This window comes from Battus philenor, unplaced genomic scaffold (assembly GCF_028537555.1).
Source record: "Battus philenor isolate CCGP_79_NKW_IND1 unplaced genomic scaffold, ilBatPhil1.0.hap1 SCAF_13, whole genome shotgun sequence".
Classification (NCBI taxonomy): Eukaryota; Metazoa; Arthropoda; class Insecta; order Lepidoptera; family Papilionidae; genus Battus; species Battus philenor.
In genome coordinates, this window is record NW_027181675.1 from 6,217,203 (window position 1) to 6,239,961 (window position 22,759).

A 22,759-nucleotide genomic window follows, 5' to 3' on the forward strand; every position below is an offset into this window, starting at 1 on the left:
GACAGGTACAAACAAGTAATATACATATCCCGTGCAGCACTCTAGTTTCAGAAATGTAATCTGTATGCTGATTTGACTGTTTTGTAATATTGCGTCGTCTTTTTCCTAGAATAATATGTTTTAAGTACGTATACTCTGCGTCAATAAGCCTACGCTGTCGCCTGTCTGTCATATGTTAACAGTTTTTAAATGACTGATATTTTTAGCGTCTTAAAATAATGTGTTCGACTGCGTTATGCACTACATTGCACTCCATTAAACTTACTGGCACCCGTGTGCATGAGCTATTCTCAGAATAGAATTCTCTCGGAATAAAGCATTTTCCATAGCAGTTTATCAAGGTCTCCACTCGTACGTCTTTTGCCGCCATTTACTTGAAAATATCTTCGAACATAAAGTTATAATAATAACACATCTACCCTTCTTTAAGTTCAGACTTAAAACTTAACACATTTAATCGACTATATACTATCAGCATTTCCTTTATCAAATATTTATCTGTGTATCATAACATAACTTTAGTAACAGGCTTATCTCGAACATATTTTAGTAAAGCGGAGTTAGGACGTAATGGCACTGTTATGTCTTTTAGTTATAAGAATCGACGTAGTAATATTAGTGTTATGATTATTTGTTTTTTTTTTAATATAATACGTTTTATTAATATATTGTTAATCGTATGAAACAATTACCGATAACAATTTAATTTCAACAAGCGTTATTTTTGAAAAGTGGAAAAGATATAAATATAATATTTATCTAAAGCAGAACATAATAATTGAAATAAGCTTTCCAAGGTAAATGAATCCGAAAACATCAAAGTAACATATATTGTTATTATCACAAAACAAAAAATGTTTTATTTCTCTAATTGCTTGTAATATCCGTTAGAACGTAAATGTTTACATGCGTGACTCTTGTCACAATTTGTGATAATAAATAATACTTCATTGAACATCGAGTAATATTACGACGAAATCGAACGTATTGATTTCTTTTCGGTGTTAGATTTATCAGCAACTTTATAAATATTTACTCCTATATTTTGTTCAAATAGGTTAAATACTTAAACAAAAATTATATTACGAAGCTAGTTAACCGGCCATATCTTATATTCATTGTCAAATCTGCATAGACTTTTTTTTACTATGGAAGGCATTTGATTGAAAGTCACAACGGTTAATCGTTTACAAGATTGTCTACTAGTTTGTATCTCTTTCTCGGATTGTTACTCACATCATCCGATCATTGTGATATTTTTTATACTAGCGTCGCCCTGTTTCAGTCTCATGCACTTCTGACCGCTTTGCAAGAAGATGAACGTTAACGCATTTATTAGTCTGTTATAAATAAATTAATTTTAATATTCTCTTAAAATATATTACATTATGTTAAATAATATATTAAATAATCATTACTTGCTCTGTGTAAATAAACAGATTCATTGATTTTAGGACTAAAAGTTTTAAAAGGATGAATGCATAGGTCATTAGCTGCCAACAACGTATGTTACACTAAATCCAAAAATCAATAGTTTAAGAAATAATTAATAAGGTAATACTAAAATAAGAATAAGGGTTTACGAAATTCGAATTTTTAATGATCCATATTTAAAAAATCAATAATTATTTACTGTTTGCTTCTTAAGTCTTTGTACTATCGGAAGAATCCTAAATCCTTAATAGGGAAGACATGCACGCACGACCATGCCACCCTCACATTCCTGAATAATCCAATTTCGGTTTCACTGGACGAGGAAAAGGTCAAATGCCTAGCCAAGTCTAGGGGACCAATACTCCCCAACCTTTCCCCTTGCAATCCAGATCACATCCGAAAGGTGAATCTCGTGTTTGAAAGGCACTTCCAGGAGCCTCTCTTAGATTCAGTAGATCCGGTTACGTGTGACAAAGTTCTAAATTTTATCTGCAATCTACCGCCGCGCAAATCACCGGACTGAGAGGATAGGTACCCATAAGGTAGCCAATATTCTTCCGACTGATATCATCCATTTCTAAGTCCGTATTTTCAACGTCCTTATATATGACTAATGGATTCTTTTCCAAAAAGTAGAAAAGTGCGACGGTCACAGGGTTCTTAAAGCCCTCTGTGACCGCTTAAAACTTTTGGGAAAATCTATGAAAGATTAATCCTTACCCGAATTAGGAGATTGACGGAGGCGAAAGTAATTTTAATTCCCGTGCAAATTGATTTTCGTGACAAACACTCCTGTACCCATCATGTGCATCACGGAGCACAAGCGAATTAAGGAATCCATTGCAGGAGCCATCTTTCTTGACGTGGTTAAAGCGATTGACAAAGTCTGGCAAAAATAATCACACCCGGCCCATTCAGACGCCGCGGCGTCCTGAGACCGAAATATGCGCTTGAGTCTCCCGACGATGCGTCGATCTCAAGATAAGAAACACAAAAACATTTCACAACCGTTCGAAAACTAACCGGTCTCTTCAGAATCAATGTCAGCTCGTGTATCACAAGCATCGCCAACCCACTAATTCTAGATAGAAGCGTTTCTGGAGTTTATTCCGCCAGTGTTTCTCCCAGCGCTAACGCTTTAGAGAAGTGGTAGTAACGTTAGTCAGGTAATCGACCAAGTGTGAATGCTAAACTGGGAGGATATCTAAATAGATAGGATTATCGACAAGTGACAGCACAAGCCCTCGTGGTGTCGTAAAGTCTAGCCACCCCACGGAGCGTCCGTCAAAGCGATCTAAGAACTTTGTGCACTTCCAATTTGATGAAATTGTAGTAAGTAGCGACCCGTGCCGAGCGTCTCCAGTGTGCCCTCGACCTTCGTTACCATAAATGAGGTTTTAGGCTTCAAACGCCTTCAATACACTGTCGGAGTTTGCAAACGTCCCCTGGGTTGCGGAGCAAACAGTTAAAAGAAAAGTACTAAAAATTATTTGTGTCGCATTCTAATGGAATATTAAAATTTAATATTAAAATTATGAAATTATGTTATATTTTTACAGATTGTTCCCTTTATACAAGTATGAGTGGAAATAGGTGTAAAATCTTTAAAGCTTTTTGTTGACAAATGGCTTAAAGAATCACTGCTTTAAAGCTTTTATATCTATAACCAATCAACTTAGTATACGTAGCGAAAAGGAAATTATTTTATAACACAAAATATAACCTGATATTTATTTGGGCATTATGTGTTATTATCAGTGTCACCTTTTTAAATTAAAAATGATGCATAGCGCTTTGTTTAGATTATAGCGTTTTTGTTAATTTTTTTAAGCCTTACTGCGTATCGAAAAAGGATTCGGTTGCAAGTAGATACTCCATCTGCAGATGACTCTTTTTGCACTCTTTTTATACGACGTTTAGTCTGAAAGCTTGAAAGCATTGCGTAAAGAAATCTTTTGTTCGTAGTCGGCAAACTCTGAGGAAAAAACCTAAATGTTAGATAATGAATAAAGTCGACCAAAAGGTCGTCACGTAATGGTTGTTTAGTTAAAAGCATTAATGTAACATTATATTAAGGCAAGCGTTTTTATCTAAGTAATAAACTAAATAAGACGTAATGAATAAGGAAAAAGTTTTGTCTCTCAATGGAAGGAGTGTTCAATGTATTTATTTCTATGAATACATTTATCTTAATGAGGGAGTTTTACTGTGAATTAAGATTTTAAAAGGGACGCAGCTGAATGGTTATCATAAAGTTCACAGAAATGGTGTCGAAACCTTGTGATTCATCGTTCGATAACATTGTAGCGTAATACTAGCTGTGGAAATATAAAAATTCCTATCGAGGTATGGATCATAGACCCGTGACTGACTGCGTAGTATGGGATATGATAATTTTTTATAACGAATTTACAATAACAGCTAAATGTTAACGAGTGTGATAAACCTTAATAATGAAAAACTAAATATTATGGAAGAATCCTATGATAGACTATTTGCATAATCATTTACAATGTTCATTTGATTTATAATTAAATGACTTTTCTTTTTGGTGTTTACATTTGTGTTTGTAATTTTCTCTTTAGTGATTTTATGTTAAAAATTTTTGCGATGTTAAAATAATTAAATTTCTTCAGACGAGTTGACCCAGCGACCTTTGAGAGGCCGCTTTTAGTATGATATTACATGAAGAAAAATCTTTGTATCAGATATTATATTACAAGCCGATCTTGTCATTTACTTTTAGTATATATCAGCTTGTGTGCAAAAGTAGAACGCATATGTTGTAGTAATTAAAAAAATTTGGAACACTGAGCTGGCATTCAAAGAATTTTTTTTTAATTGCAAAATAGGAAAATGAAACTGTAAAAGGGATGACGTAAAATGGACAATTATTTCTCCCTCAGCTTTGTGGAAAAGGATGATGTAACATACGCTCGCTAGGCATCAGGGTGGGCGTGTTTGGCCTACGATTTATAAAACGTTCTCACGATGCATTCGAGTTTAATTTCTCAAATACTACTCATCGAAAGTTTTTAAATACAGATTATATTTTTACATGTTTTGAAGATTTATTTACATATCTTCTTAAAGATTAATTAAGATTTAAAAAAAAAAACATGCACATTTTATTATAATACACTTAATTTATCAATTACATATATATAAATATATATATATATATATATATATATATATATATATATATATATATATATATATATATATATATATATATATATATAAACATTTGGTGTTTTTTTTATTCTTAAGTGGGGTTGGGACAAACTTAGTTCTGTTACAACTAATCTTATTAAGGATAAACATACTTTTTCTTGTAAAGGTAACAATTAAAAGCACTGTTTTTAAAACAGGAAACACATATACAACGTTCTGCTATTACTTATAACCTACATATTTGAAATTTATAGCGAGCAAAACGTTTTAAATTGTATGTAGGCTCCATGACATTCGATGAGCAGGTGTTTAACCCTAAATATTTTTTTCGTAGTCTATAAATTAATTTACGTCATATTTGTAACACAATATAATGTTGTTTAACTTTACTATTATTTTGTGCGAATATATTTATGTATAATTGTCAGTCGTCCATGCAAAGAAACAAATAAATTCATCATTTAATTTTTGTATTCCGTAGGACGCAGGATTTATTAATGCTTTTTAGGCATTTATTATAAATTTTAGACTAATTATTTACGTTCTTCAATAGTGCAGAATGATTTGCTGTTTACACATATTAATGGTTAATAGTGATAATAATTGCTGTGTTGTTGTTGCACGGATTGCGGGGGCAGCGTACGTTATCGACAACTTGGGATATATCGAAGGTAGTAATGAAGTGCGCGTAGTATTCGCGCGGTGCTAATAACAAACACGATTGTTGTTTATTAAAGTAATGCGCGACCATTGGCTGTCCGCGTCGCGTCGGGCTTCCATTCATGTATATGACGTTTAAATAATTTTAATTTATATGTACGTACGCTGTAGTCCGGGCGCGGATTTCGTATAGATTTACGGTGTTGCGAGAGGCGGCGGTGGGGAAGTGTAGCAGCCAGTGCTACATATAACTGCGCTTCGTGCCGGCGGCGCCACTCAATCTCGCTCCGTCGCCGCCGTCAAAGCAAACGCGCGCATTACAATTGTTTTTCAACTTACAACTCAGCACTTGCGTCTTCACACACACCGAATTTAACCATGAGACGAGAACTCTTCATTTTCATAGCCGTGCTCGCGCTCACCGCTGCCATGGTGCCCAGACTCAGGGTAAGTAATTTATTTAACGCTTGAACAAGTCTTTCTATATTCCTTTATTATTTTTTTAAATCAAAAAACTATTTAACACTTAATTGTTTTTCTTTATATTTTCTTAGCATTATCTGTATTACATACATTTAAAAAATCCTACTAGGCAATTATTACTTATGTTATTAGTATTACATCATTTCTTAATTTGTAATGAGCTGAGTAAACAAATGTAAAGGGTAATATTTAAAAAATAACATCAGTTAACGACGAATTGTACCCATAGTGTACAGGTGCAAAATGTCACGTAGGTACTTTTAAAAATAGGGTAACCATTATTTTTGTGACGTCAATGCGACAGTTAAAGCAAACGATTTCTTATGTCTTGATAATGCCATGGCTTTTTTAAAGAATTTTTGATGTTTGATAAAGACGAAATTACGTATAGTTTTCATTGTTTACTTATCTTTAAGTCGCTATGGAGTAGATTATTTTGATATCCAAAATAATAACCAAAATATTAACTGGTGATTTATTAAATATTTATTTACCAATGTGACATTAATTACAACAATACATTAATAATTATTTTATCATTTTATAAAATTTATTACTTTTATTAACTTGGAACATTTAAAAATAAAATATTATTGAAAGTATAAAAGTTGATTAGTAACGTGATAAATAAATTTTAGTGAATCTACAGATTCGGAAGACATCAAGGCATATAAATCCAAAAAACAAAATACAGTGAAAGTAATAATTTGCTAGAAAATTCACGAAGTCTTATTTTTTTGAGAAAAAAGTGTATAGACGTGCACACTGCAGTTCAATCCATCTCTATTCGTTTACCTTGACAGAGATAGAAGTGTTAACTAGTCCCGGCTATTAGTTGGCTGCGGATCTTAAAAGCAGGTAGGGAGATTAAGGGTAAATTGAAGTATCTCGTAACGCTGACATATAGAATCAACCAACTAAATATTTTAAGACTCCTTTGGTCCTTATTTACAACTTATTACAATCATATGCAATTAATGCAATATTAAATATAGAACAAAATACTTATTTTATCACATTAAATTATTGATTTGGTTATTTAATAAAATACATAACAGGCAACATTTGTTGTGTAATGTTTATAATAATATTATATTTAAACAACATACTTTAATAATAGTAAAGTATAAAAGAAATAAAAATGTGTATAGTAAAATTTAAATAACGCATATAGATTACAAAAGTAACTGTTGCCAGATAAAGCAAGTTATCAAATTACGTTTTATATTCCCAGTTACGATTCGGGTATAATTGATTAGTAAACAATTAAATATCGTGGTGCCAAAATAAAATTAATAAAATATTCGTATTTTGCTCTCCAAATAACAATGGAGGTATAAACCCCGACATTTCTATTTCCGATTGCGATTTAACGTGCGTTTATAATGCTCCCGTTAATTCCCCGTACATTCCATGAGTCAGTCGCCACCCGTGGCCGTGACTCGGCTAGATGTTTTTCTCCAATGGAACAATGTATTTTAGTTGGAGAAAAACGTAATGGTCAACGACCCCGATGTTGTTTACGCGGGTGAGCTTCGCTTCCTGTTTACCGTGGAGTACGGTGCCGAGTTTTATAATGTGCGCGATTTTGCCATTCATTGTATAATTCGTAGTGTGTGGTATCGTAAGCCGCGTGTGGCGTGACTGGACGCCGGATACTATCAAGGGCGCTGCGTACGCTGCCCGTGTCGTCTATTACTACCGAATTCCGATGGGCCACAGGCAAGAGGTGGGGTAGAGGGGGTGTTCTTTTTTTTAAGTTTTTTGTTGATCTAAACGTGTAAAACTTGTATAAATATATAAAAATTAACGAGTATAGCGTAAATTTCGTCTTAACAAATTCTTCAGGGTTTAAATGTACGGAAATGTAAATTTCCACAACATAAGTTTATACCTTCTAAAATTTAAAATTAAAAGTACATTATTGAAAAATTTTATAGCATTCGAGAAGTTTTAGTCGATCAAAATGTGTGAAACTTTGGCTGACATGATGCCAAGGTTGATAATATAATGTATACATTAAACATTATTAGATTTAATTTAAAAAGAGCAACTGTTGAGTTTCTGACCGGCTCTTCTATAGCTTATTACTTATAATGTAAAAATATCGGCGATTCAAAAGTGCTTCAAAATGCCTCTTATACCTTAAATAAAAATACTTTAACTTGAAATAAGCGTTTGTACAAAAACGTTTTGTTTGTTGTTTATTCGTAAAAGGATTATTCCCAAATAAAATAATTTAAAAATAACTAATCTTTATAAACAGAAAATAAATCGCATTAAAGCTTAAATTTCATACTATCGTGTAATCGTAAACGTTCGATTACGCCATATTAGCATGCGAAGCGAATATTTTTTAATCTTGTTTCATTGTTAAAGAAATATAGTAAAACAATAACCTAAGCATTGACGTCTCGTATGAACTTTGTATCAAGATAGTGAATTCTCCAGTTGCCCTTTAAAACGTTCTTATCTTTGAACGCTTTGTACGTACTATGTATAAAGTCTTGACCGTACACTAGCGTATATTTTTAATTGTACTACCACGAAACATACCGTATAAAATAATTAATAATAATTCCATAAAATCACTGTTTTTATTATTAAAAGCAATACATAATGCATAATTAAACAACAATTTTTTTAAAGCACATGCATATTAAAAAAAATTATTGCATACCTCTGCCACAGGTCATTGTTCAAAAAACTTATAACATGGCCTTAATTTGATAAACTTGTATTCGTTTCACAGCGGGCAGTGAACTTGGAAGAAGAATTTATGAAAACAGCCGCAGCTGGGACAAGGGAGAAAATTTGTATGCCACAAACACCCTGCGCTTGGTCCGTGTATATAACGCGTCAGAAAATTATCGACACGAAGGTGGAAAATGCATAGTAAGTACTCATGGACTTTACATTTAGAAAATGCGTCCAAACATTCGATTATAATAAGCTAGCTGAAGGTCGCGGAACGTCGCTGATTGCGGGCAGCGAAAGACTAGTCATCGTGGTGATGTTTGAGTGAGAGCTATGCCTTGCAGAGAGCTTCTATCAGCTGATATGATAATGATGAATCTCTAAAGATTACGACCTATAGATGAAAATATTTATACCGGTCTTGAAAGTCCATTCAACGCATTACAATCATACTATCTTAAGTAATGAAGTCATTCAAAGTTTAACATCTCACTGATATCATTATGAACACCACGATAGTCTTAAAATGAATCACACTTATTATTACTGATAAGATGTAATAACATTTATTACACTGTAATGGCGAATTGCGAGATAATATAATCGAATTAATATAGAATTAAATCGAAGTGTTAAAATATAATAGATATTTGCAACTACAGCATGGTTATTGTAATAAACTTCTTTGTAAAAAGTAAACTTGCGTAGTCACTTCATCAAGTTTACTAACATTAGGCTGCCGTAACAATTTTCTTAAATATATGATTGATTACTGGTGTAAAATCTTCAAAGGAGTAGCAGTTGCGTAGTATATTTAGCAGCGAAAAGCTACAGCTTTAACACCTATAGAAAATCTTCCTGCATAAAGTGATTATTCTAAAAAAAATATTTTTTTACTGCAATGTGACAGACCAATAACTTCTGGCAGTACAAAGTCTTTATGGTCAGATAGTAAACATAAAAAATATGTAGTTATCCGAACTTTGGATACGCGTTTTTTATATATTATAATTACGTTATTTATTATTTGTAAAACCATTGAATTTTAGGTAGTCCGCACCGTACTTTAATTGAGAGCAAATGAACTCTAGATTCACAACTTTAAAAGTTATAAACTTGTAGCCTATCATCCTGATAATAGATAATTTTTTAATTAGATAATTTTTTAATTTAATTAATCTCATTCGTTCTCGACTTTCTTATGTCATCCTAACCTTGTCAACACACTAGTAAGGTAAATATCCTTTCTTCAAATATAATAAATCAATAGTGATAATAAGCGACTTAATCTATAATTTAAAAAAAAAACATTAAGTAGGAATGTACCTTAAAAGTTCGTTTAGAGGTAACTTTTGTTGCATTGATTGATATTGATACAAAGAAAGGTTCAAAAAAACAAGATAGTAAATATGAGATGACGCAGAGCACTCGATAGTAATGCGTAAATATTTCTCTTAACCAATCACATTATCAAGTTTCTCGATAACGAGCTCATGACACTGTGACCTACATAAACTTAAAACTACTACATTAATGGTATTTCATTAACAACTTCATCCCGTTCGTAAAGCCACATGTTAATTATAATTAAATTTGTTTTATAGTATTGCGCATTACTAACTCGCCTTTTAAGAACAAAGATAAGAAATACTCTTCATCAATTAAGTTTACAATAGCATAAATGGTTTATTTCATTCAATAAATATTCACTAATTACAGTAAATAAAGTAACTTTTTGCGTACATTATATACTTAAAAAAAAACAAAATCTCAGATGGGCGTCATTGAAAATGTTTTATGTTTTGCATCTAACCTACCCTAATCTGAAATAAGATTGTTTTGTTCGATTTTTCGTTACGAACCGTAAAAGCAAGACATGACTACAGGTTTTCATCAAGTAAAATTATATCCGAATGCTTTCAGACTTTATTTCTTTTATGGAAATTAGTTTGAGAATTTAGACTTAAATGAAATTGCCAAAATCTATTTGTTTTTTATTTACAGTTGCAACTGCGCTGCCGGCACGAAGTGTCAAATCAACGAAGACGATGAAAACGTGAACGCTTTCATCCATCGCTGCCGGCCCCTCAACCCCAATGAAGAAAACGCTGAGAGCTAGCGCGTGCGACCAAAGGGCTAGCGACGCCTTAAGTCAACATCCTGCATACACCTCTCTCTTTATCCATCAAGCTTAACCTCTATACAATTTCCACGACAACTGGCAACTATATTTACAGGCTAAAAATCGTTAATTTTTATTGTAATAGACGTTATTGTCCATTCGCATTAAAAATGCATTGAATCATCACTGTGCGCCGACATATGACGATGGCTAGACCTGCGGACAATGATAACTGCATTTCAATGCAGACGGATTTTGATTTCTTACTTTAATTAAATTTCGAAATATTAATTTTTTTGAACTGTCTTGATTCTAGTAAGACGAACCGAAGAAATTATATGATAAGGTTTTCAAACTAATATTTTGAAAAAATACTTGCGTATTTTTAATAACAATCATAGGCTGAATTATAAAAAAGAATAATTTAAATTAAGAATATTTCTTTTTACCTTTACTTAATCCCATTTGCCTTCTCTAATAATAAAAACAACTCGCCCCCTTTCCGTGTTATAAGTAACATTAATTTCACCGCCGTACAATTTCCGCCTTTTATTTTTCTTATAATTCATCAAATATTGTACATATATCCACACAAGTTAGTATATAAATGTAAATTTAAAAAGTTAATACATTTAAATAAGAAGTGCCTCACTTAAAAGTACTTATTAGATTTTAGTCAATGTTCCTTTATGCATATATTGTAGACGTTTTCTATAATAGATAAATGCATATTTATCTATAACAAAAAATAATTGACGCGATGACTTGCCTGTCCATCGAATCATTATTTTCTATTATTTATAAAGTATTTTATGTATAAGCAGCTAGATATTAAATACATCTTTGTGTCATAATAAATTTATAGATATAAATTACATAAATGTTAGTATTTGTGTTAATAAATAGGTGAAAAAAAATTAGTGTGTTTTATTTCACCACTAAATGTTTTTAGGTTTATCTTCCAGAATATGCTCATGCCTTTTAGCACTTAGGCATATGCTAAAGGTAATAATGCAAGTTGCTTTAATATTGCCGTAAAAAAAAACAAAAGTTTCTACATTTGTCTCTGGACATTATATACATTTTAAACACACAGTCATTTTTAAATGTTAGGCTATTGAATGCTTGGTTTCAATGTTATCCTTGCCTGTAAAACAATTGAAGATTTTTTTTAACAGAATACGAAAAATATAGCAAATAAAGTGTAACCATTCTCTATCGGAAATGTTACGGATACTACTACAGAAGTAGTAATATCCGTAACTTTTTTAACAAACCTCAAAGCAATCTCCAAAAAAATCTTAAATTAATCATATAAACTAAAATAAAATAAAATTTAAATATACCCCGCTAGTTATTTTAACATTGCCAAAGAAAAGTATTCAAATTTGTTTTTAAATTTCAAAATAGATACCTGTAATTGAAAATAGATAACTTTTAACCTTTTTAACTACATCATATGACTTAAATTGGCGGTAGTCTCAAATTGAAGTTTCATCGTCATTATAGATTTAACTCGTGAAATTTTTTTTGTCTAATTTGTTAGGACTTTCATTGTGGTCTCAGTCAAAATACGTTTTGTCTCATTTTTGACAACTGGCTTAAGAATATTATACATGCTACCATATAATCTCAGTGATGATCCGTCCGATAAAGGATGTTCCACTGAATTAACTTATTAGCTTGGGTTCTTTAATATAATTCGATTTGTTGGTATGATTCTTCAGAAAAATTGATAAGATATAAAAATGAAGCAAGTAGAAGCGTAGGGAAAGAGTCCCTCCTTCATTAGGACAACGTGTCAGCGCACTTGGATAACAGCAATTTTACTGCCACTGGCGAGGAAAGAACTGCATGACGCAATCTTCATTTATTCCCAAAAATGAGAGAAAAACTTCGTTGAACATGGTTTCAAAGTATCACAGTGGTATAAAATACCACCAAGAATGTCCACTGCATGGATTCTTACAAAATGCCACGATGCCTAGATTATCGGGAGGACTGTTTTGGAAAAAAAGTCATTTATAAGTTCACGATTACACTAAAAAGTAGAACTGAATCTATTAGTAGTTCCAATACTTCAGAACTAAAATGCAAACACATATTAATTACCTAAAACTAGAGGTGATGGGCATATGATAGAAAACTTTTTGAGAACTTTTCTAGATCAAAGTACAAAACGTTATATACATATACATTCACAAAAAAAATTGATGTTAATAATATAACAACGAACATAAAAGAGTTATTCTTAAAACTAAGGCAAATAAAACGGCAAATAAATCAAATAAAACGTCAGTGACTTGAACATGAATTGAAACTATACATCTAATAGAACAAAAACTATATCAGAATTTCATTATTTATTGTATTTCCTGCGAATACGTCTACATAAAATAGTGACAGTTGTTCCGTACATGTACAATACTCGAAAACAAAGATTGATCCCTAATAACCATTTTGTTTTTAACCTCAGGCATTCCGGTTTACTAAAACTTTTCATGTCCTACCCTAGTTACATGGATAAAATATTATTGTGTTTTTGTTTACTATCAGAATACTGATCTAGTATAATACTATATTGTTTATATCTTCACTTAATTTCACCTTAATTGAGCTAACAAACATAAATATCGTTCTATTAAATATACCGTTAGCAATAAAAATCACATAATAAAAAAATATAATTTTTAAGTACGTTCAAATTTAATCGAAAGATGGAAATACAATTCTTTACCAATAATGTCTCATTGTTGATTGTATCTTTGATTTCTTTCACTTTTTATGGGTCTGAAATCACATTGATCGGTTTGTATTACTAAACCTATCTTATATAACTAATATTTAGTTACAACTTGGAACTATATGATGGAAATTTTAAAAAAAGGCTAAAATAACATTTCATATGTATTAGTTTTAAGGTGTAAATAAAAAATAATACCTCGTATCGTTCGAGTCTTAAAAAAATTGCGGGTAGATTGATTTAAATGCTAATACACACCTGTAAATGACTATCTGTATGCATCAGTATGTGTGTGTGGTGTGTTTACGAGTATATATTCTCCTACTTGACGCAGTCGAGTTCATTTTCTTGCGACTATTAACAAGAATACTTGTTTGTAAAAGTTTTATAATGGACTCAAGATATAGTTTTAGTGTAGCAGAGGAGACTAATATTTTCACAACTACAAACGAAACTCCAGTAACACCAACCACAGTAAGTTCTCTATTTCGGTTCATTATTTTAAAATGGCTTCAAAAGTGTGAAACAAGATGGCCGTCGGCCACACATTGAAATATTCCGCTTTTACCTAAGCTTTTTATCTAAGCTTTATTTTGTAATAATACTATAGTTATACATTAACTTGTTTTTCAATCTATCAACCAGTTTCATTTTAATAAAACAATGTCTAAGGTAAATGGTATGGCTGTTCAATACAATATGATTAAAATGAGCCTCGATTATTACTCGACTGTAAACCTTTACGTTTAGAATACTTTTCCTTTTATTTCTCTACATCACAGGAAAGCGTGTTCTCGCCTTTGGCAGCTCCTTTTCAAAGTCGCCTTGACAAAGAGTATCTGCGTCCACATGAACTTCGCTCATCGGATACAGGTTTAATATAGAATTTCTACAATTACTACAGTTTTTGATGAAATATGTTTATGAATTTAATGTGTCTTTTTTAAACCACTAGGTTCTCCGAGTAACGATCTTGATGAAGCCTTTTTGAATATTCGCCTGACTCGTTCCGATATGCTTTTCGATGACACAGAGCACAACGCTCAAAATTATTTAAACGGTAAATATGTACAACAAATAGCTCGCCTTGTTTTTTATTCTTGTTTCGCTTTACAATCGCCTTTTTAATGTAATAAATAAACTTCAACTAGTCTTCCCACGAAAATATAACTTTGACAACAATTACAAATTACCAACTCCTTTGAATTTCTTACTTAGGTTATGAGATGTAACCGAGACACAAGCATTCATATTCAGTCCGTGCAGTGGTTTAAATCTTTACTTTCAAATAAGAAAAAGCTCATTTTAGACAATGATATCGCTTTATTGTGAGATTACTTATTATTATAAACATATATCATTTTTAAAATAATTGTATTTTAAAATTATCATTGCCTATTCCAAATATCTACTGTCAACAATGCTTTATAAACTTCTCTTGAAATCAAGCCTCTGGGAAGCTTTAATAATGAAATGAAAACTCTGCTTTTCATTTTATATAGATTTTTAAAGGGGTTATTATTAGAGGCTAAAATTTAATAAAAAAAAAATATTTCTACTCAAACGAGTGTTTGAAACTTGAGTTCAATTTTAAGGTAACTTGACTGATACAGCTGAACCGTTGCAAAATAACAACGTATGGGCCGAGGACTTAAACAACGTTAACGCCAGACACAGCGAAATGATGGACACATATGACTTCTTGATAAAAAGTAGGTACTTTTGAACTTTTAATCGTGTAAAGAATTGATTCTTGTGACTTCGGTATAGGCCGGCGGTATGGGACTACAATATTTAATATTATTTATTAAATAAGCAATTGTTTTTTATTGAGAAACTTTCAATGACTTGAACGGAGAAACATATTAATTATGTCAAGTTTAAATAGGGCATTGAAAGATTTTATAAAGAAAATATTCCAATGAATCATTGATGTAACTTGTCAATTGTTAAAATAGACTGTAGTAATTCAAGCTTTCTTACAGGCTCTAAAGTTTCATAAAATATTAAATGGCACATTTATAACACATGTTAGATTCGAATTTCGATGTTAATCGTTAGTTCTTCGATTTAAGAACTTCTTCTAACTATTAACAAATAGGAATCAATAAATAGTAATATAAGGATATATCGAAATTTGGGCTCGCTGTCATGGAGTTGTCTGTTCAATTGCACATCCAATTTTTATTGATCAATCATGGTCGTCACCATCATTTTTGGCATAGGTCGTCCACACCTGGACATAAGCCTCCACCATAGATTTCTAATAGAACCGTTAAGAAGCGGCCTGCTTCCAGCGGTTTCCAACGATCTTTAGATGATCGTCTGTCCACCTTATAGGCGGACGTTAATGGTGTCTACTTCAGAACTTTTTTTGAATACATAGTAGTTGGAGCTGTTGAACTTTCTTCCGGCAATACTTTTCTTATATTTTACTTTATAATTCTCGAGTGTATTACTGAAACTGACTTCAGCATATGTACATTTCTAAACTCATAAATGAATTATCAATATGATTTGCGGTCTCTACGGGTGGTCATGGGCCTCGCATTAACCGAATCACTCGGAAAAGCAGGTCGCAGAGACCTCGTCGAAGACAACTCGTCGAATCCTTGACTAAGGCTTCCCATAAAGGCGCGACCTGCAACAATGAAGATAAACGACTAAGAAGAAGAAAATATTTACCAAAACTCTATTTATCTATATGTAGTATATGAGAATGTATTAGTTCGACTTTTATGTTGACCTGACTTGCACTGCTGCCCAATTGTTATTTGCGGATTCTGATTCCGCGGGTGCTACGGGGCAGGCCGCAGAGGGCGCTTGGCCTAAAACCCTTTCTATTTGTAGTGAAGCTCACGGGCTCACCGGAAAGCCTCGGTCCAGGTGATCGCTTTATACTACAATAATTTGGCCGGATGTTACAACTAATATTATATTTGCATCACATAAGGTTTGACATCTGCCAGTAACTACGTGTCGATGCTGAACCGTGAACAACTAACAGTGCTGCGAGCCATCCGCCCCAGTTTGCTGTATGAGCTTCTCCAGGAGGTGGCAAAAGTCTGCAGTAACAAGCGCACGAGACGCGCCTTGCCCAGTGTTCGTATTCGATTTACTTTATTTTTTGTTATTTTCAAATGTTTGTCCCGAAGGTGCTCAAATTAAATTTCTTTACCAGAGCCCAAGGGCCTATTTGTGAATTGTGGCAAGTCTTTAAGACACTTTTGCAAACTTGCACAAAAAGACCGAGCCTTTGCTCGATTGATTGATATAGCTATTTTTATACTCAGAAACTGAGCTAAAAAGAGCAACTTTGTAACTTCTGGTCGGTTTTTCGATTTAAAAAAATTATACATTCTGACAGGAATGTGCGTTCTGTAAAAATAATGGCGAGAACGAAGAGTGTTACTCATCACACGCACTGAAAGATTGGCGTGGGCGTGTGCTGTGCCCCGTCTTGCGGGCCTTCCGCTGCCCGCGTTGCGGCGCCACCGGCGACCGAGCACACACCATCAAATACTGCCCTGAGCCGTCTCACACTGGTGAGCTGACATTTTTGTTTTTTTTTTTTGACAAAAGGTTTCTGCCTTCTGGCTACTTGCTTTCTTTGTACCATCTATAGCTTCACATTGAAGTTGGCGTATTGCTGAGAATCTAGCCTAAATCTAGTTTTATTGAATTCAGAGCCTAGCCTAAATCTAGTTTTATTAAATTCAGAGCTTCACCCTGATTCTTCACGCGGGACGGTAGACTCTTAGATTCTTCGTTTTCATAGATTCTTCACCAGAGTAAAACGTCGCCAATCTCGCTTGAACGGGCTCTATGGAGTGACCAGATACTAGACACATTCTGCTTGGGTTGTCGCTCAATACTATTTATTATTCCGATTCCGACCCTTGATTTAAAAATTAATGTTTTATGAACTAATAAATTACGTAATAGTCGTGTAGTAATAAGGCGATTAAAAATTCGAATTCTGCATATTAACATACAAATAGACAACAAAGGAAAAATAAAAAGAACGTCAGATGTTATTGGTTTGTCGCATTCTAACAGTTTCAAAGTCGTCTCTTACTACACAAGTTGGCTATACATTCACTCCTTTAAAGCTTTTACACCTGTTTCTAATCTGTATATGATAATACATATACTGTTATATATACCATGTATATTAATAAGAATATGTAAGATCATGTACATGGTACATATTGTTAAAATATTTTGATTATTCATAGGAGCGGAGCGCTCTGGAGGATTTCTGTCTCGCCGCCGGGCACCTTCATCACCGTCTCTATTTTCGAATAATGGAGGGTGTTTCACTGGCTCGAACACAACTCTACCATCGTCTATGTCTGCTTCATCCGTAAACTTGAGCTCTTCGATATGGTCGTCATTCAACATGAACTAGTTGTAGCTTACAGTAAGACTACAACATGTTATTACCGGGCTTGCTTTCAACAAATATATACGGCACTGTAACTTGGATTCTCGATTACTTTAAGACTAAAAGTAATGTGATGTTGTCTTGTAACGCTACGCTATTCGCTGTACTATTACTTATAGTATATGTGAATATTGATGGCAATGTATAGTCGGTCGTCTCCAGTGTCGACCAAGTCGCAGTAATTCAATCGTTGGTATGCAGGTCATACTTAGGTTGATAGTTTTCACTCTGACTTACTATAGACAACATTCCGTTATTTTATATATTTTATATATTTTACATTTACTTATAAACATAATTTTTCATTGGACCTACTTATGTTTTATATTCATAATAAATTTTTAATTAACTCTTTCAATTATACCATTTCAGCACATTATTATAAATGTAATTTTTAATTAATGAAATAGTTGAATTATTTATCAAAACTGTTGAATCGTTTTAATTGATGGTTTCAAAAATTAGTTATATTTACAAGATATTTTTGATAATCAGCATGTTCAGCATGGGTAAATATCACGACGGATATAGCAGCACTCCGTACAAAATGTATTGTTGTGGCCTATGTAATAGATTCAATTCCATTTTAAACTCGATTTGATACATGTCCAATGAAAAAACATTCTTTCTTTTTTTCCTTTTATTATAAAAAAAAATTAGTAATTTTTTGGTTCCTAAATAAAATTTTGTAAAAATTTTTTATTTTTTTTCTTGTCTCCTCAAACATGTAATTTTCTACAAGTTAATAGGCCACTGGCGTGGTCTTCTATCGACACAAATAAATAAATTGCATCTGTAAGCATAAAGCTATAACGATTTTAAACATGATTATACATGATATCTTAATCATTGTTAAATAACAAAAAATACTGTTTTTATAAGATTTAATCTATATTGTTGGATATTTATATTGGTGGGTATCTTTATTAGTGTAAAAGGGGAATAATTAAATTGTGAGATTGTAAAAATTTTACTGCTAATACACACTTAATACTCAATACTGTAAATTTTTTGCGTGGCTATGGGTTCCTTAGTATCCATTAAATTAAACAACGGGGAATATGTTAGTTGTAAAAAGCAGTATGCAATTTAAAAAAATTCTAAAGAACAGCTAAAAAAATTAACTTCTACATTTCTTATTTATAACTGATGTTACAGAATTCGAATAACACGCTAAAGTCTGTAAAAAAATTATATACCATTTCATTACCTTGATTACAAATTAGAAAATTTTGTGTTTGCAAATTCTGTTCTCCATAAAATAAAAATATAATTACAAATGATTTTGGTGTTGTTTGAAATTTTTTTAAATCTTTAATAATGACTCGGTAATGTATTTGTTCAATGCGAGAATTGTGGTTAGAAATAGTAATTTAATTGATCTCTTTTAAGCAAAAAAATTAGATTTATATTTTTCCAACTACCGAAACTTTATTCATTTAACAGGAAAACTCATACAAATCAACATATGTTTTATACGATACTATGTTCAATGGACAGATATACCAAAAAAACCCATATCTTCTTAGTTATTAATATATTACGTGTTAGACGTTTTAACAAGTGCAAAATGTCTGTCTATATTATAAATTACCCAACGGGAATATTACTGCCGTGTATATGGGAGGAGCTGAAATTTTTCGTAGGGAGGGTACGGAGCAAAGAATGAAGGGCATTATGATGAAATATGTCTATTTTCAAATACAATTTCTTTATTTCAAAAATTGTGTATTAACATGTTTATTATAGTTATACTCGGTATATTAAATATTTTATCAAAAGGATTTAATTTTTCCTTATAAAAGGAGCGATATACCATAGAAGATTGAAAACTGGTGGTCTACACTTATCAGAAGAGTATCAGAGAATAATGACTGAACATCTTATTATCTATATGACAAACCCATAGTCAATAAAAATGGATAATGATATTTTTCTTTAAACATATTAAAAAAATTAGGTATCTTTTAAAGAGGTACCCTTTTAACCAAATTGTTATGTACAATTAATGATACCAACTAGAATCATACACTTGCTAAGAAAAGTATATTTAACAGATGATTACATTAATTGGGCTCTGCGAGTATATTAATTAGAATGAAACTGTATTATTATCTGTATCATAGATTTCATACAATGTCTGTGGCTTTTAGGGATAAGCGAATAGAAAAAAATAATTCGATGTTCATAAAGTATCGATATTTCGATTTATTGACACTTTATTCCCAGGAGTGCGATTACCAAATAAAAATTGTCAAAATATTCTAAAAATCAGTTCAAAACGAACCTACGTAAATGCCGTAATTCAGCCAAAAATTAATTGAGTTGGATTGTCTTTCTACTTGTGGTTGATGTAGATATTGGTTAGGTTCCTTTAGAACACAACCAGAAGTAGAAACTTCTGATCTATTAGTGAGAATTGAGTATGTTTAGCCCAAATTGATTATTTACTAAGCCAAGAATTCTGGCTCAGGCTTTAAATTTAGCGAATGCTGTCCTTTACGTCTGTGCTCTGCGCGAAAATCACTACATTTTTATAGTATATGACACGTTAATGAGAGGTGTAAAATTAAGACATTTAAACTGCGGATCTTACATTGTATTTGTTGAGAAGAAATTAGAGGAGAAGAAATTGACTTTTTATCGAAAAATCTCTTTAACAGCATCTTCTAAAGTTTAGTTTTCAAGTGATCGTTTTATTCCTTACCTAGTCGAACAAATATGAAACAGGATTTGCTAAGCTTTACATCACATAATTTCTCCCACATATGTCATCAATCGCTTCCTTAAACGGACTAAGAAAAATAATTTGTCCCATGTATATTTTATACAGATACTGACAGTTTAACAAATCAATCCAACTTACATAAACATCTTGTTCACTAGTGCTCACTTGAAGTGGAATAAAAAATATAATGTGTTAAAAGATTTCTTTTAATAAATATCGTATATCGATAGTTGGAGGTTAAAAACATCGATAATTTTATATATTACTTTTGCTCTTCCCTAGTAGCTATTTTAATTTAGTCTGACGGAACAACTAAACAACTTTTATTAAGAGCCCTAATTTTTATTTATACAATAATTACAGTAACTATGTCGCTCGATGTGGTACCTAAAGATATAAGGGGATTAAGAGCTTGTTTAGTGTGTTCTTTAATAAAGGTAATAAATGCATAGGTTATGTATTTAATTGCTTAATGCATAAATATATTATATTCATTTTTGTTTTCAGACGTTTGATCAATTTGAATATGATGGATGTGATAATTGTGATGAATTCCTTAGAATGAAAAATAATAAAGACAATGTGTATGACTGCACTAGTAACAATTTTGACGGGTGGGTACGTGTTAAATTTTATATGAAATTGTTAGCCAATGCCGAAATTGTGCAAAAAAAATCGCTAAATTACTATATAATAAAAGTATTATTTTCAATATCAAATAGACGTTTATTCATTTAACTTACAATTTGGGTGTATTAATAATCCAAATTTACAATCTAAATGTTCAATGATCTCAATTTAGCTATGCATTGTGCACCTTTGAAACTTAAATAGCATTACTAGACAATAAACCATAAAATGGACCTGGCAATGTGGGCAAAATATTGTGAAAATTTAATATTAAAATTGATGACAAGAGAGTTATTTTATATACCTGATAACAGTTTTAATTATTAAACTCATAACAACTCAATAAAATTTTGGAATATTTCCAGAATGATTGCTGTAATGAGCCCTGAAGACAGTTGGGTCTGCAAATGGCAACGAATAAGTAAGTAAATGATTAATGTGGAGAGATATTTAACTCATACAGAATACTTGTATAGGATGTCTTAAAGTGCTAGTGTTAACCAAGCAAGCTTTTGACACTACTTTAGTCTAACCACTACTTTAATCTAATCATTAATGCTATTCACTAATGAACTCTGCTATGTTTTTTTCTATTACAAACACTTTCTATTTTCATGTTGACATAAACACTAATTCTGTAAAATCAGACAAAAATCCATATCAAATTCTGCAGTCACTTGATTTTTGAAAGAAAATCACTATTTGTAAATTTTCTGCAGTTATCTAACGGCATATATTTATTCTCATCTCAACTCTATGTTGATTTATTTGACACATGTATGTAGTGAAAAAACTAGTGTTCTCATAAATGGACTATGATTATGGGGTATTCATTCTACTTGCATTAGCTTTGTATTAGATAATTTGTTCGTATATTTAATAGCTTATATAAGAAATCTTTTTTATTACTATTTTGGAGAAAAACTGCTAAAAAAACTTATTATTCTGCAGGTAGATTTTGCCCTGGTGTTTACGCTATTTCAGTATCTGGACGTCTTCCCGCTGGAGTGATAAGAGAAATGAAAAGCAGAGGGATTGTTTATCGGCCAAGAGACACCAGTCAGAGATAGTATTAATATGCACACAATTAAAATGTATTTCTATTACCATATTTCATTTAATAAAAACATTAAAAATGTTAACCTTTATTTTACAATAAAATCAATGACATTTCAGCATTTTACATCATAGTAATGATAATTGAGCTTGGACCAACGGTTAACTAGTACAACATGAAAAAGTTTTGACTAGAAAAAATTACATTTGTCTTAATATACAACAAAGATTTTTTGTTTTGTTTTCTCAAACTGTGTCATAATTTTTAGAAAAAGACCAGTCCAATTCATCTTTTATGCCTTTTCTCATATAGTTGTGTTATAGAATTAAAACTAAAAATTTCACAATAATTTATACTGTGTAACTTTGAAGTAATAAGGTTTTATTTTTGAAGATAAATAATTTTGATACATTGAGATATTTGTGTAATATGTCTGTAAATAAATATAGCATCCAAAGAATGGAAACACTTAAAATAAATGCTGAATAAACTAATGTTGACATAGATTTTTCTACTAGAATGCAATCTTATCTTCATAAATCTCATCTATCATGATTTCAAGTAAGGATATTTTAAAGTAA

General features: G+C 31.7%; 3 protein-coding genes across 3 annotated transcripts; all 3 read left to right on the forward strand.

Annotated features, from left to right (window-relative positions):
- Positions 1 to 5,461: 5,461 nt before the first annotated feature.
- Positions 5,462 to 11,472, forward strand: LOC137933345 (uncharacterized). The gene is made up of 3 exons (XM_068777267.1): positions 5,462 to 5,718; positions 8,507 to 8,649; positions 10,456 to 11,472. The coding sequence occupies exons 1-3, from the start codon at positions 5,650 to 5,652 to the stop codon at positions 10,568 to 10,570; spliced, it is 327 nt and encodes a 108-aa protein (XP_068633368.1). The 5' UTR covers positions 5,462 to 5,649; the 3' UTR covers positions 10,571 to 11,472.
- A 2,204-nt stretch (positions 11,473 to 13,676) lies between these two features.
- On the forward strand, positions 13,677 to 18,433 carry LOC137933398 (uncharacterized). Its single transcript, XM_068777346.1, has 7 exons — positions 13,677 to 13,790; positions 14,099 to 14,189; positions 14,272 to 14,376; positions 14,912 to 15,028; positions 16,270 to 16,418; positions 16,684 to 16,861; positions 17,555 to 18,433. Exons 1-7 carry the CDS (start codon positions 13,707 to 13,709, stop codon positions 17,725 to 17,727), a joined length of 897 nt encoding a protein of 298 aa, XP_068633447.1. The 5' UTR covers positions 13,677 to 13,706; the 3' UTR covers positions 17,728 to 18,433.
- A 2,352-nt stretch (positions 18,434 to 20,785) lies between these two features.
- On the forward strand, positions 20,786 to 22,227 carry spt4 (Transcription elongation factor subunit spt4). The gene is made up of 4 exons (XM_068777477.1): positions 20,786 to 20,928; positions 20,999 to 21,105; positions 21,487 to 21,542; positions 22,073 to 22,227. The coding sequence occupies exons 1-4, from the start codon at positions 20,860 to 20,862 to the stop codon at positions 22,189 to 22,191; spliced, it is 351 nt and encodes a 116-aa protein (XP_068633578.1). The 5' UTR covers positions 20,786 to 20,859; the 3' UTR covers positions 22,192 to 22,227.
- Positions 22,228 to 22,759: the final 532 nt, after the last annotated feature.

Coding starts and splice junctions, on each gene's coding strand:
- LOC137933345 (XM_068777267.1), top strand. CDS start 5,650: ATGAGACGAGAACTCTTCATTTTCATAGCCGTGCTCGCGCTCACCGCT. Junction 5,719..8,506: donor CCATGGTGCCCAGACTCAGG/GTAAGTAATTTA, acceptor TTCGTTTCACAG/CGGGCAGTGAACTTGGAAGA. Junction 8,650..10,455: donor ACGAAGGTGGAAAATGCATA/GTAAGTACTCAT, acceptor TTTTATTTACAG/TTGCAACTGCGCTGCCGGCA.
- LOC137933398 (XM_068777346.1), top strand. CDS start 13,707: ATGGACTCAAGATATAGTTTTAGTGTAGCAGAGGAGACTAATATTTTC. Junction 14,190..14,271: donor ACTTCGCTCATCGGATACAG/GTTTAATATAGA, acceptor TTAAACCACTAG/GTTCTCCGAGTAACGATCTT. Junction 14,377..14,911: donor CGCTCAAAATTATTTAAACG/GTAAATATGTAC, acceptor TTCAATTTTAAG/GTAACTTGACTGATACAGCT.
- spt4 (XM_068777477.1), top strand. CDS start 20,860: ATGTCGCTCGATGTGGTACCTAAAGATATAAGGGGATTAAGAGCTTGT. Junction 21,106..21,486: donor ACTAGTAACAATTTTGACGG/GTGGGTACGTGT, acceptor GAATATTTCCAG/AATGATTGCTGTAATGAGCC. Junction 21,543..22,072: donor CTGCAAATGGCAACGAATAA/GTAAGTAAATGA, acceptor ATTATTCTGCAG/GTAGATTTTGCCCTGGTGTT.